Raw genomic sequence first — 15269 nt, 5'->3', positions numbered from 1 at the left:
AGTAAATGAATTCTCTCCTTTTCCACTGAATGGACTGAAGACTTTCCTATGTGACATCAGGGAGAGAACTGGGCTCTGTAGATGTCTCTAATGCAAGTAATGAAAAGAGCAGACAGCCTCAGCCCAGACAGGAGAAAGCAATCTGGGTATGTGATGGGACCACAGGTGCGGATTTCATGGCTACTGTGTTCTGACCCTGGAATGTGGATGCTAATGGACAAGACTCCAGCATCCTGAGCAGCCAAGCCTGCCCAGCCCGTTTTTGTAAGATGAGGTCATGAAGACCTTTCCCACACACCTCCTATAGAGAGCCGAGGTCAGAAACCTTAAAAAAAATTAAAAATCAAAACCTGCAAATTCTTCAGGCTCTGAAGGGGCAGTTTAGCACATCTGTGTAGCTCAGCACCCTGAACCAGGTATCCAAGTGAAGGAGAAGAGCATTCCAGGCATCCTCCACGCAGTGACCAGGGGTGGGTTGAGGACTGACACACAACCCATCACAGAGCAGGCTGAGAGGACAGAGCTGTTCTGGCCAAGCCCATGCTGCATGTGGAGTATCAGAGAGGTTTCCTGCACAGCTCAGAGTAAACAGGCAAACAGGTGGCAGCCAGAAATGTTAATATTTGCAGAAATCTCCTGGTTTTGGCGCCTGGGTGTGGGGAGCTGAAGGATGCTGGTGGAATGCAAACCTGATGGATTCTTGGCTGCCCAGAGGGGTGGCATGGGGAATCTCACAGGGCAGGACAGACTGCCTGACAGGCCTGCTCATGATGGTTCACACAAGGAGTCCTGGGGAAGGAGCCTGAGCTGAGAAGTTTGGTAGCATATGAAACTGGTCCCCTGGGACTTGAGCAGTAATTTGAGCATTCCTAGGGGAAAAAAACCCAAACAAAAACAACCAAAAAAACCCACCACATGATTAGGCCATGTTCATCCTCCTTTGCCTGTTTCAGACCTTGTTTCCCTTCCTCTGTGTAGTAGGAGATGGTTTTGTCCATGCTGATCCCCAGCCCTTCTCCTGGATACATGAGGGGAAAAATGACACAAACCTTCAGACTTCTGCCCTGACTTCACCTGGGTCCTTCATGGCATGTTTAGGATAGCTTGAACCTGCTCAACACCTCTTGCCATCTCTACAGGGCTTTTAGCTGGACCATGGCTGCCAGTTCATAGTCAACTTCAGAGGTTCCACAGCCTTGAAGGATCTGGCTTTAGCAAAACAGCAATATCATTTGGGACTGGGAAGAAAATATTGGCAAATAATGGCCACCTCTGGTCACCTTCCTCCTGCAGCTATTTATCCAAAGATACCATATCTCAGAGCATTGCTTCATTTCCTGCTTGCCTTTCTCACCGAGGCCTCTAAATCATGTCCCTGCAGCTGAGGTCACGGAGGGAAGTGTAATATCCATTAGCACTGATGCTGCTATTAACTCATCCCTTCTTCTTTCACTCTTATTTCTGTTTACAGAAATCCCTTTCCACTTCTTCCCCCTCCTGGTCTCAGTGCAGGAAAGAGCTGGCAGGAGCCCCAGGAGCCAAATTCCTGGGATTCAGCCTGCTTTTGGGGACGTGGGGAGTCTGGGGATTTCTCCTGGACCAGCAGCATCCCACTCCTTCCTGACCAGAGATTCCAAGGGCAGTAGGAAGGGCTGGCTTTAAGGTACCCCATCCCCACCCCGAGAGAGTCCTTCACCTGGGGCTTGTCCAGATCAGCACATGGAAAAGATCAACCCCAGTTTACCCCTCTGCCCCTCTCCTGTCCCACAGCTGGGCACTGCTCAGGGAGAGCCACAGGATCCTCCAGGACAGACTCCAGGAGAACAGGATGCAGAGGAATCAAAGTCCTTGGAGTGTGTTTGCACTCAAACCAAAGTGAAACAGGGAAATCAAAATGCAAAGTTTCTTGTCCTCCATGGAATTTCCCTGCCTGCATCTGGAGAGCTGACACAAGGGACTGATACTGGAATCAGCAGTTGCTTCCCCTTCCCCTCGTGTTTTGCTGACATCCCAGGGAAGCTTCCTGGCAGTTAGACCCACTGCACTGCCCACTTCATCCCCCTCCTCCTGCAAGGCCAAACAGTTCCTCTGACACCCATCTCCAAGAATACATCTTTACTGCACGGAACAGAGAGTGATGAAGAGTTTTGGACCTAATCCATGTGCTTAGAGTCAAACCCTTCTCAATCCATGTTATCCTTCACCTCCCCAGTGCATAATCAAACTCTTCAAACACAGTGTTCCCAGCCCAGAGCTTGGAGCCTCCCGAGAGGGATATGCTAAAAAAAGAAAGAAAAACATTACATTGCCAACTGAAGTGAGTGCTGAAAAGAAGGAGATGCCAGGAGCACTGAAACAAGAATCCAAGACCAGGGGACGCTCGGGTGTGTGTTTTCAATCCCCACAAGGGAGACGTGTTCATTGGGAAATGACTGCCACTCACTGCTAGTTTTAGACCTTGTAGTTGATGTCCCAGAAAGTGAAATGGCCATGACAAGGACATCCCCATCTGTATTAGAACTTTCTTCTTGGATTGCTGGATCGGTGCAGCGCATGGTAAAAGAGTGCCACTCCTCCTTTGGCTCCAAAATCTGCATTTGCAGCTCAAACCTGCAAAGATGGAAATAAGCAATTTTACATGAGCGACAGGTTCTGTTGGCAGCAAGGGGGGTTATTTGGGAAAACCTATAAATCAGGTGTTCCAGGACACTGTTGGGTGCTGAAGGATGTCCTGCAGCACGTGAACCCAAGCTGGCAGCTCCACACTCTGGTGCAGAGCATCAGTTCCAGGAGAGCAGCATCCCACAGCCTCATACCAGTCCTGGGAGGGTATGTGCTGGCACTGCCCAGGCTGGTGCCATGCCAAGAGGATGCTCCTGCTGTTCACACTGTACAGAAGGACCAGGAGTAGGCTCCATCCGGGGCTAAAAGGGGAGCTGATGGGGAAGTTCAACATCAGCTGAGCTATCCCAAATTCTGCTGTTTCATGGTGAAGCTTCAGTTATCCAGCTACAGCCTCTCCAACCAATGGGGCTACAGGAAGCTGTCACCTTCTGGACTCCATAACAGGGAGAGATGAGCTCTGACCACAGCACAGATCCTGATTCACAGGGACACCTCCCAACACTTTTGGCTTGGGCTGCTGGGGAAACATAACCTTTCACAGCACATTCCAGATCTCTGCTAAAAAGCAATTGTTCGTGCTTTTACTTCTCTGCAGAGCCTCTCAAATAAAGGATCACGGTGCTGCAACAAGTAGGGAAACAGCATCCTGGTTCACCCCTAGGCTGTGTGTCCTGTGCTGGAGTCATGTCTGTGTGTCTGTGCATAGTTTATTATGTCTCCTAGAGGACTGGTGGCAAAGCCAGCAGGCTGGCCACAGATGACAAAGCCATTTCCTTCTCAAAAGGATGCACCTAAGCACATGATTCACCTCCTATCCAAAATCCACAAGTCCAAAGCCAGCTGTTTCTCAGGATTGCTGGCACGTGGCAGGAGGATGGGAGGTAACACCAGCCACTGTCCCACTGCGACTGGGCTGGCACTGGCACTGCTCCCAGTCAGCCCTGGCATGTTCACAGGGTGAGAGCCAGCCTAGTGGAAGCACAAAGATCTAAATGTGGGAACTGTGGTTTTGCTGCATGAAGTAACTGCTGAGAGGAGATTGGATCCTTGTGTCATCCCTATGTCCCAGTGTTATCATCCTAGCGATATTCCCAGGGGCATTCTTCCATGTGCAGTGGTAAGGGCAGCAATGGGAGCAGGTTCAGTCTGCTGGGAACAATCCCTGCCCAGTGAGTTCTTGTCCCCCAGTGCCCAGTGAGCAGTGGGGACTGAGCATCCCTGTCCCAGAGCCACCATGGGTACTGGAGCAGGAGGGTGCAGCCAACACCCACCTTGCTCAGAGAGCTGGAGCAGTCCTGAGCCCCCACAATAACTGTGTGGGAGCTGCCAGCCCATTTGGCCGTGGCCTGACCTTGTTGGTGTCCATGGATGTCACTTGCTTGGTCAACCAGAGGCCAAGGGGTGCACCTCACTTGCCCATGGCCAACATCCCCAGGACTGATTGTTCCTCATGCATGCAGTGATGTTCCAAGTCCAAACACCAGCATGGGGCTGTGGCTGAGCGTGTGAGCCCGAGGGGCTGCTGGGGACAAGGCAGAGGCCAACGCCTGCCTGCCTCTGCTGTGGCCACACGCCAGTGACCCAGCACGCACAGTGCAAGAGAAAGCCTGGGAAAATCCCTCAGACAAGCAAATGAAGATGGGCAGAGATACTTTCTGCTCTAATTGCGCTGCTGTAATGAGGAAACAGAGCACCAGGAAGAGGAGGGCAGTAGGTGGACGGTCTCTGGCACATTGCCGTTTTGGGGGCATGCTCTGGTTCTAACGGTGGTTAGGAAGGAGACAGGTGGTCTGTGGAGCTCTTGTGAGTCCCTGTGTCCCCTCTCCTTTCAGTTTGATTTGATTTTGTTTCCAGTAGTGAAAGTTCTTGTGATTTCTCTCACATGTCCACCAGTGTCTGCCACTTCCCATCATCAGGTGACCACACAAGGATGAAAACCCTTCCTTCTTTCTTTCTTTCTTTCGCTAACAAGCCTGCAGCCCTCGTGATTTATGAGATAACCCAAAGCTGTGACCCCAAAGCGTTGGCCAGAGCTGTGTTCTGTAGGTACTGTGAGCAGGGGAGAGACAGGGTGCTTTGGCCTGGAGCTCATTTCTGCGGCCTTTACTGAATGCAGCAGTGGGGCAGGAGCTGTGCCGTGCAGGGCAGTGCAGGGGCAGTGCAAGACAGGGCAGGAAAGTGTAAGGCCAGAGAGGGGAGGTGCAGGGGCAGTATACGAGTAGTAAAAGGACGAGACAGCCCAGCTCAGTCCAGTCCAGTCCAATCCAATCCAATCCAGTCCAGCCCGGCCCAGTCCAGTCCAATCTAGTCCAGCTTAGTCCAGTCCAGTCCAGTCCGGCCCAGTCCCGCCCAGTCCAGGCCAATCCAGTCCAGTCCAGCCTGGCCCAGTCCAGTCCAGTCCGGCCCAGTCCCGCCCAGTCCAGTCCAGTCCAGCTCCGTCCAGTCCAGTCCAATCCAATCCAATCCAGTCCAGCCCGACCCAGTCCAGTCCAATCTAGTCCAGCTTAGTCCAGTCCAGTCCAGTCCGGCCCAGTCCCGCCCAGTCCAGGCCAATCCAGTCCAGTCCAGCCTGGCCCAGTCCAGTCCAGTCCGGCCCAGTCCCGCCCAGTCCAGGCCAATCCAGTCCAGTCCAGTCCAGCCCAGCCCAGCCCAGCCCAGCCCGGCCCAGTCCAGTCCGGCCCAGTCCAGTCCAGTCCAGCTCCGTCCAGTCCAGTCCAATCCAATCCAATCCAGTCCAGCCCGACCCAGTCCAGTCCAATCTAGTCCAGCTTAGTCCAGTCCAGTCCAGTCCGGCCCAGTCCCGCCCAGTCCAGGCCAATCCAGTCCAGTCCAGCCTGGCCCAGTCCAGTCCAGTCCGGCCCAGTCCCGCCCAGTCCAGGCCAATCCAGTCCAGTCCAGTCCAGCCCAGCCCAGCCCAGCCCGGCCCAGTCCAGTCCGGCCCAGTCCAGTCCAGTCCAGTCCAGTCCAGTCCAGTCCAGTCCAGTCCAGTCCAGTCCAGTCCAGTCCAGTCGGTCTCGCACGCGCCTTCCCGCGGGCGGCGCGTGAACCCCCACAGCTGCCCCGCCGCGCTCGCCCGCGATCGCGTCACATGCCGGGGCCCCGCCCCGCCCCCTCCGCGGGATTCCGTCCAATGAGCTGGCGGGCGCGCGGTGTCTTCGTGCTGTGATTGGTCAGAGCCGGCGTCAATCCGCGGGAGGGGCGTGGCGGAGGCCCCGAGTTCGGTGGGTCGGAGGTGGGAGAGCGACGGGACGGGACCGGACCGAACTGGACTGGAGTAGACTAGACTGGGTCAGGCCGAACCGGGCCGGGCTAAACTAAGCACGGTGGGGTCCCTGGGATGGCGGGGCCGGGGCTGTGCCCGGGGGCGCGGGCGGTGCGCACCGCGGGACTCGAGCCGGAGCGGTACCGCGCACGGCAGCGGCGGTGCCGCAGCGGCCCTGGAGCTCCCCGGGATGCGGGTGGTGCCGACAGCCCTCGGGCCGGCTGCGCTGGGGCCCTGCGGGGACACAGGGCCGAGGCCTGTCAGACGCACTGAGCACTTTCGCTGGAGTGAGGGGAAATTGAAAGTTGTCACCGTGCGAAGGGAGTGACCCTCGGGCAGGGCTGCTCTGTAATTCGGGGCTTTCCAGCGCTGCATACACCGGGGTAACAGCTGGGCAGGCTCCCGCCCGAGGGCTGGTAACCAAACCCCGCCCCAGACCGCGGGGGCGGCAGAAGTTCGGCGCAGTCCAGAGGGACTGGGGTTTGTGTGTGGTGGTGGGCAGGACGCTCAGGGTGGGACCCGTGTGCCAGCAGGGATGGCCGGCCGGAGCCAGGACCGGAGCCTGCGGGAGGAGCTGACCTGTGCCATCTGCTGCGAGCTGTTCAGCGAGCCCGTCATGCTGGACTGCATGCACCACTTCTGCAAGGGCTGCATCCAGCAGTACTGGGACAGCTGCGCCCAGGTCCCCTCCTGCCCGCAGTGCCGCCGCAAGTTCCCCAGCCGCGCTTTCCGCACGCACTACCTGCTCTCGGGGCTGGTGGAGAAGGTGCGGCGCTGCGGCTCCGAGGAGAACCAGCAGAAGATGCAGGTGAGTGGCTTCTGCCAGGCTGGGGAGGATGGGACAGGTGCCACATGAGCCCTGTGCAGCCACCACCTCTCCTCCCACAGGCAGTTCCCTCACTGTGAAGCCTTATCTGACTCAAGTGCAGTGATGTTTATGTCTCTTCCTGACTAGTCCCTCTCCCTATTTCCTTACAGTTGTTTCTCTTTTGAACACTTTTCCATTTGTTTCCCTCACTGCTGTGTCTGATTCCAACCACAGCTTTGCCATTTCTCATTTAAGGACATGGTCACTCAGTGAGAGTGGGGTGAGTGGGGTGAGAGGTGCTTGTGCCAGGTGCTCTGCTTGAGGGGACAGTCCCTTCACCACATGCAGCATTTAAAGCTTGTGCAAACATATTCCAGGCTGGAGCTCCCAGTGGTAAAAATAAATTGGATTAATTACATGCGCAGATAACTTAATTTTCAAGGCTGTGCATCAGGTGTTTGTTTCTCCTTACAGCCTTGATATGAGATTCTTCTGATGCTAACCATAGGAATTGTGACTGTTCCCAAATCACAGTAGAGTGGTGAAATAGCCTCCTTACCTTCTTTTCCTTGCTCCTGCAGAAGCACCTGGAAGATGCTTTGCAAGCTCGTCAGAAGGAGATGGAGAACTTGCTGCAGAGAAAGCATGTGGTGCAGGAGGACATCTGCAGCCTGATGGTAACACCCTGTGGGAGCTGCTCTTCGGGCAGCTTCTGGGGCAGTGCTCACAGGGGATGTGTGTATCACTTCAGCTGAGGTTTAGCTCAGCTTCCTGTAAAAATCTAGATGAGTAACAGTGGAGATCTAGACTCACAGTCCCCTGCTTGTAGGCCCAAGCTAATCACTGCTGGATGTGCAACAGGGGTTTTAGGAGGAGCATTAGCACTCATTAATGCAGTGTTTACAAAGTGCATTGGTATGGCAGAGCTGAGACATGGTGAGTGGTGAGAGCTGTGGGCAGCCTGCTCTGGTTTGCAGTGCTGCCTCTTTAGGAGAGCATTAACTCTTGGCAGCTCCAAAATCCTCTCATGTCTGAAGGGATGGCAGCAAAGCTGAAGGAACTGGGTCAGTGGCAGGCTTGGCACTGCAAGAGTGCTGGCCTTGAATCCCTGTGTTGGGATTCACTGCAAAGCTCTGAGGTGAGTGAGGGACCTGAGTGCTCTTCATGTGCTTGAGAGGGACGAGGCTCCCTGTTGGTACAGATCTGTGAAGTGAGAACTGCCCCAGGTGACTGTGCTGCTTTCTTGGGTGGCCTAAAAGCGTTAAAACCAAGGAAGGGAGTTAAAGGGAAATAGAAGTAGTTCAGAGATGAGATAAAACTAGGAGGGGAAAAACCCACTGTCTTCTGACTGGAGCCTCTGATCCCCCAGCCTGCACCATTTCAAGCCTCTGTCCTCTTGCCAGATGTGGAGTAGACCTTTGAGATTAATGGAGAACTATTAGCAAATGAGCACGTGTTTTCCTGTTGTTATGCAAGAGCCAAGAGGTGTCTCAAGAGTAAAGGAGAAAATCGCTGATCTGAACTGGGAGGCCCTGCACCTCCTCTGTGGTTCTGGTGTGTCAGCACAAACACCTGCTAGAGCAAGAGAAGGCTGGTGAAGCTTCGGATCTCTGAGGGAGATGGGTTTCCTGTGGGGAGAAAGGAATGTGCACTTCAAGAAGCACTCCTTGAGAAAGTAATGAGAGCTAAGGTTGCACTTGGAGATGAAAAGCTTTAAGATTTAAAGAAAATAAAAAGTCATTGGCTGTCTCTTGTAAACAGGCAGGAAGGCAGTGAGAGCACAACAAGGTTGGCTGGCAAATAAACAACTGGGAAAAAGTGACCGCTGGATAGAGCTGAATGGGATTTTATCAGCCCTAATGACAGAGATTAGTTTGTGCAGCTTGACTGTCAGGCAGCTCTGCTCAGGGTCTGGAATGATGTGAAATAAATGCAAGCTAACCTGAACAGCTGAGTCTGCAGCTCCACAAAATTTAAAGTGCTCCAGTCTTGCCCACAGGCAAATTCCTGGTGGTGTGGGAGAGGGCTGTTGCTGCATGTGAGGATCTCTAGTTACAGTGACCAGGCATTTGGTGGAGCTGTTTTTCTGGGTTTGTTTGTTTGTTTTCTCCTTTGGCTCTGCAGCCTTGAAGATTGTTCTTGTGTCCTGTTCTCCATCCAAAAAGTCATTGTTATGTCTAAACCTCAGATTTCCAGGGCTCTGTAAGCAGAGTAACAGCCACAGTCATCCTGTGCACCTACTTGTGTCTTTTAGCTGTTGGACTCACCTTCTGCCTCTTCCCTCTGCTCAGAAAGTTTCTGAGGAGCTGAACTTCAAGGTTCGGGCTGAGTTTGCTCACCTTCATCAGATCCTGGAGGAAGAGGAGAGAGCTGTGCTGGCAGAACTGGGTGAGAAGGAGGAGCAGTCACTAGCCCAGCTGCACAGGCACATTGGCCAGCTGGAAGAGGGGATGGAAGTGCTGCAGAGGGACATTGAGCACGTCAAGCAGACCCTGAGCAAGATGGAAGATGTGTCACTGCTGGAGGTAAGATGCTTTGCTGACTCTGGCAGGAGGCTGAGGGATGTTTCAGGATCTCAAATTGAGATGGGCGAGTCTTTAATGACAGCACTAGGCTGTACCCCAAAATCGTTCTCACTGCCATCGCTCTGGATTATTTACCCAGTCTCTTGGAGTCTGGAGACTTCATCCACAAGGGATACAGTGACATCAGATGTGGTAGGTCTTGGGAGCCTTCCTCATTTTCCATCCAAGTGCCCAGACAGTTTTCCCCAGGATGTGGATCCTGGTAGCTTGGTTTCCTCTCTCTGTGCTGTATGGCTGCAGGAGGCAGGACAAGGAACTTATTTGTGCAGCTGCATGAGTTAGAGCGACTGCTAATTCTCTCTGCTTCTCACTGCAGGTGGAGAGCCTGGATATCAGGTACGTGTCTGGCATGAAAGGCGCTGATTCCCTTTTTAGGAGCTTATCTTAGTCCCTGGCTGGGACTGCATGGGAGAGGCACTTTATCTCAAGTTTTAAAAGCATTGCAAATTGCTAAGGAAGTTGCTGCTGCTTTGCAAGGTGGAGGCTGGTCCCCAGCATACACTGGATGCTCTTCCCAGGGAGCATCCTACGTGTTGACATGGCTGGAAGAGTGGGTAGAGGAGACAGTGGTTTGGAATGGGTGCAAGAGCCATGCATGCTGCAAGAGAGGGAACAGACTTTGAGTGCTTCATCTTCTCCCTGACCTTCATCTACTTCTGCTTCTCTGCTACTCATGAGGCTGCACCTCAAGTGACCCTGAGGTGCAGGTTTGTCTGAGGCTGGGAGTAGCTGAGGGCCAGAACTGCCACAGAGGGGTGTGTCCCTGTCTCCTCCCTGGGATGCCTCCTGACTCCACAGGCCCTGTTCAGCCATGCAGGAATCCTGTTGGGTGTGAGTTTGCCAGGAGTCACTGCTCCATGCGCAGTGCTGCTGGCTCTGTCTTGGACAACTCTTCCCTGAACCACTCACTGCACTGGGGGCAGAGCTGCATCAGGCAGAGCAAGCAGAGATATTTGTGTCCTGTCTTTACCAAATCTGACATGCAGCACTGTCCTGCAGCCCTGCCCGTGCTTTTCCTGCCTGCACTGGCAGTGGCTCAGCAGAGGGATTGACTCTGCCTGCCTGTCTCTGTCCCAGGCCCTCTGTGCGTGTTGAGAGCCAGCCTGCCCTGGACCTGCAGCACTACAGGGACAGCCACAGTGGTCCCTTGCAGTACATCTTCTGGAGGCAGATGCTGCGCTCCATCTGCCCTGGTGAGCACATCGCCGTGAGGGGTGGGTGTGGTGGGCCCGGGGTGCTCTGCAGAGGGGTTATACAGCCACTGAAATCTCATGCTTGATGTCTCTGCAGCTCCTGCCCCGCTCACCTTTGACCCTGAGTCAGCCCACCCCAACCTGGTGCTCTCCAGGGATCTGACAGCAGTGACGGAGAGGAGTCAAGCCCAGGCTGTTCCCGTCAGCCCTCGGCGCTTCCGTCAGTGCGTCAACGTCCTGGGCTCGCAGGCCTTCGGCAGCGGCCGGCACTACTGGGAGGTCTGGGTGGGCACCAAAACCAAGTGGGACCTGGGGGTGGCTGCTGAGACTGTGGACCGGGCAGCCAAGGTCAAGCTGTGCCCAGAGAATGGCTACTGGACCCTTCGCCTGCGGAACAGGACGGAGTACTGGGCTGCTGCCACCCCCTGGGTGCGCCTGGCCCCGCGCCGGCCCCCGCGGAAAGTGGGCGTCTTCCTGGACTGCCAGGAGGGCACTGTCAGCTTCTTTGACGCTGGGGACATGTCCCACCTCTTCACCTTCCACCAGGTCTCTGCAGAGAGATACTGCCCCTTCTTCAGCACCTGCTTCAGTGACGGGAGGGACAACGTGGAGCCCATGCGCCTCTGTCACCTGGCCCTGTGAGGGTCCTTTGAGGGACCAGGGTGCACTGGGGACACCAGCCTGGCTCCTGCCCTGGGCTGCACTGGAGGCCAGTTCTGCACACAAGCCTGATGTATGTTGGAGGAGGTGTTTTGGTTTGGGTTTTGGGAAGAAGAAGGGGATGACTCTCTTCCCAGGTCCTGTCTGCCCTGCCTTCCCTGTGCCGTGGCTGTGGTTGCCACAAGGCATTCACAGAAGCTCCTGGTACCCCTAGAAGAATAACCTCCCATTCCTGAGCACAGCACAGTTCAGTAACAGCAGCCACGGGGCTGCAGGAGAGGTGGCTGTGGGTTGCTGGCGCCTCCTGCCTCTCTGTGCCCCACCCATAAGGCCCGTGGAGGAGGGCAGCGGTCCCGGGGCACCACCGGGTGCTTCTCAGCTCCCCATCCCGGCCGTGGGCATCCTGTGCTGGAAGAGCTTCCCGGGGCAGGGCTCCAGGCCGGCAGCAGAGGGAGCCCGGTGCTCAGCCCAGGGACTGCAGCACGACTCCCTCGCCTCACTCACTATTAAAGCTCATTAGAAAGCCAGTGGTGCTTGCTGGGCGCGCTTGAGGCTTGTGTCCTAGGGGAATCTGCTCCTCTGGGATGTGCCACAGCCTGGGGGCACCGAGCAGCCCCCCGAGCCCTGCTCCAGCCCTGGCTCTTCTGTGCCTGCACACTGCTTCCACTGTTCCCACGTAGTTCCTTGGAGCACTTTCTGCACATTTTGCATGGCTTTTCACCATTTGCTGTTTGAGAACAAGGGAGAGAGGTCCTCTGAGCCTAGCCCCGATCTTGGGCAACACTGTTTTAAGATTTTGCCATCTCTGGCCTGGCTGGGTCTTAAGGATTTGTACATATGAAAAATGTCAAGTTCCAATTCTTTCCAAATTCAGCAAGAATGTGGCTCTTTTCCTGTCAGCCCCCTGTGGCCCTGCTGGCAGCACTGCACCTGCAGGAGGGCAGGCAGAGGTCTCTGGGGGGAAGTCAAGGGGGTTTGGCTGCTGTGGTTTGTGCCCACGAGGTGCTGGCAGTGTCTCTGCCTCATGAGTCAGCAGAGGTGCTGGGATGGGTCCAAGCCTGGCTGGTGGAAGTGGTGGGTGGGAGGGAGGATGGCAGTGCCTGGTGTGGGTGGAAATGTCATGTTTTTCCCACCCAAATCCATTCCAGGCTCAAAGCAGAGGCCAGAGCTCCCCAGTACTTCATAGTCCTCAGTGCTGGCTGGAGCCAGATGCCTCAGCTTTCTGTGGTGTGGGAAGGGCCAGGTGTGAGGCTTTCCAGCTCCCACAGCTGGGCACAGGGACACTTGCCAAAGCAAGGCTTTCACTGGCCATCTGCCTGCCCAGCAGGGATGGCACAGGGACCCTGTTCCCTCGTGGTGCCACAAGGGACATTGCCTCTCCTGTGCAGCACTGCTGCAGTGTGCCAGGGCTGGGGGTGCCTAATGCTTGTGCCAGAGCAGGAGAAGAAGCCAGAGGTGAGGATGTCCCATGCAGGGTTTAGGCAGATGTGTCCTGTGCAGGAGCACTGAGCACAGCCCAGGGCTGCTCCCAGTGATTGGGAAACCTCTGCTCTGTGCAGCCTTGCTCGGGGGTTGGGTGTGGAAGGGATGCTGGGGGTTTGTGCTCCCTCCTGGCGCTCGGTTTGCCTTTAGCCAGTGAGTGCTGAGCCCATGAGCTGGATTCAGCCTCCTTTTCCAGCTCTCATCTCCTCCTCCCGGTGCCCCACGGCCTCAGCTGAAATAAGAGTGGAGAAGAAAGAGCTGTTGGCTTGGAAATGGTGCTGTGAGCTGGGCTATGTTACCCCCTGTAAGAGCTGGGAGCCTCTGGAAAGGTGAGGCTGGTTTGATCACAGCAGGAATTACACTGGGGAAAGCTGATTCCCGTCAGCTCCCCGGCCTGCTCCAAACTGCAGCCAGGTTCGGCTGGGCAGCAGCAGGCAGCATCCGCGAGGTGTGAGGGGAAGCAGATCTGCCAGGCTCTGGCAGGGCTGAGCACAGGCAGGCTTTGTTGTCTGCCAGCTCCCGCTGCCCAGCGCTGCCGTGTGCCGCTGCCGTGTGCTGCGTGGGCCAGCGCCATGGCACAGGCTGCCAGCGTGTGCCACTGCTGCCACCTCCCACACCCTCCCCGTGCCTAAGGCAGAGCTGGAGAGCAGCCAAATCCACTTGTCCCAAATGCTCCTGAGGAAGTGCGTCCTCCCTTCTCCTGCTGGGCTGTGTGTGGTGGCCGTGGCCCGCTGCTCCCAGGCAGAGCCACGTTTCGGGGTGTAATGTCCTTACCTGGCCCTGCTGGCAGGGCAAGGCTGGGGAGGCAGAGCAGCTCCTGCAAACAGCGAAAATGCTGCTCTGGGCTGCTGTGCATGCAGTGAGGAAATGCAGTCTGCCACTAAATGCTGCCTGAAAAACACATTTCTCTGACAAACCAGAGCACCGTGGAATAGGAACCATAGGTGAGAATGCAATGACTACCTGAGCTCAGCCTGGGTTCAGGCAGGAGGGGATAGGGAGAGAGAGTGGGCACCATGGGGTTAAAGCACCGCTCACCCCAGCATCCGGACTCTGCACCTGCCAGAGCTGGCTCATGCCATCTTCTCCCTGGGCCAGGCTGTATTTTTCTTGTGGGTTACCACATGGCTTTGTCCCAGAGCCACCCCAGTGTCCCTTTCCCATAGTTATGCTAGGACTGGGCGGTGTCCAGCAACTCCTGCCTTGGCAGCCTTCTGTGATCTGTGTGTGTCTTTATCCAGCGCTTTGGGGAAGCCTTTGCTTCCTCGGGTCCCCCCACGTGCTGGAATGGGGACAAGATTTTAAAATAATATCCTTTTGTTTCCCAGGGCCGCAACAATGGAAAGATCCCATCGGTCCCACAGTCGCCCTGCGTTTGTGATGGAAAATTCCCCGCCGTGGCGGGGCGAGCCCTCGCCGGTGTCCCGCAGTTACCGCCATTAGATGGCGGCATGGACGGGCTGGTCCCGGCCGCGTTCGGACTGCGGCGAGGGGAGGATGCCAAATCCCTTGACTTTTGGGGTGCCAGAAGATGCCTCTCCCCCCAACCCCGCGTCAGATACTCTGCTCCTCTCGCAGTCAGCTTCTCCAGCACCCTCTGACTGTGCGCTTCTGCCAGCAGCTCAGCGGTGCTGTGAAGGATTCATGCCTCTGTCGGTGTCCACCCCTCACCGCTCAGGGGCACTGAGCCCGATGCTGTCCCCGGGGTGCACTGCGTGGCTGCCCCGTCCCTGATCACAGCCCCTGTCACTTGGGAGGGGTCTGATCTCGCAACTTCAGCTCTGCACTCCTTAGTGCTGTGCAGTGGCACCCCTCTGTGACATTCCAGCTCTCCCTTATCATGGCAAGTTTTGGAAGTCTCTCCACAAACCTGTAGGGGCTTGGACACCCACCTGGGGTGGAGGGACATGGTCGCTTTCTGCTCTGCTGGGATCCAGGAGGGAGGTGATCCAAGATGAAGTGACAAATGATGGAGTTGGCACTCTGTATTTAAAACTCACTAATCAGGATGGGGGGAGTCAGGTAAAATAAATTCTGAGACTTAGAGTCCCTCTGAGGGTTCCAGGAGAAGGACAGGGTGATTTCTTCTGCGGGTTTGGCAACACGAGCAGTTGAGTGCACCGAAAGTTTTCCTGCCTTTTTGAAGCCACGAGCACATGGCTTTCATTCAGGCTTTCTTTACTGCCTACAAGTCAGCGTAATTAATAATCCTCCGGGGCGCAGCGCGGGTCCGTGTTAATTTATCCGTTCAGCACTCGTTGGGTGCACGGGCAGCTGGCCGGGGCTGTGCCACCGCGCTCCCAAAGCTCTGCCGTCGCCTCCGTCTGCGGCGCATTCGCAGCCCGTTCGCTCCGAGCCAGAGCCGCTGTCGCTCGCGGTGGCAGCGCTGTGGGGGCAGCGCCGCTGGCACCAGTGGGGCGGCACCGCTCGTCTGCCAACACCACGGCGGGGTTTGGTGTGTACCTGCCACAGAACCGTGCCGGTGTCACACTGAACGGTGCTGAGGGGCAACGTGGCTGTTCCACGCTGCTGGCATTGGACAGCGCGGGTGGGGGGCCCTGCTGCTGCCCCGATGGATAAGGGTGCAATGTGAGCACAGCCAAGTGCGTGTGTGTGTCTCTGTGCCCCAGGGAGTGCGGGAGGGGGGAGGTTCA

The 15269-nt window shown here is 56.0% G+C and overlaps 1 protein-coding gene across 1 annotated transcript; it reads left to right on the top strand.

The window, feature by feature from the left end:
* The first annotated feature begins 6394 nt into the window (after positions 1-6394).
* On the top strand, positions 6395-12013 carry LOC136367486 (nuclear factor 7, brain-like). Its single transcript, XM_066329153.1, has 6 exons — positions 6395-6695; positions 7277-7372; positions 8987-9220; positions 9597-9616; positions 10358-10473; positions 10571-12013. The coding sequence occupies exons 1-6, from the start codon at positions 6423-6425 to the stop codon at positions 11113-11115; spliced, it is 1284 nt and encodes a 427-aa protein (XP_066185250.1). The 5' UTR covers positions 6395-6422; the 3' UTR covers positions 11116-12013.
* Positions 12014-15269: the final 3256 nt, after the last annotated feature.

The sequence above is a fragment of the Sylvia atricapilla genome, chromosome 14, assembly GCF_009819655.1.
Source record: "Sylvia atricapilla isolate bSylAtr1 chromosome 14, bSylAtr1.pri, whole genome shotgun sequence".
NCBI classification, from domain to species: Eukaryota; Metazoa; Chordata; class Aves; order Passeriformes; family Sylviidae; genus Sylvia; species Sylvia atricapilla.
The sequence above is the reverse complement of the archived record's forward strand: the minus strand, read 5'-3'. Positions and strand labels throughout refer to the sequence as shown.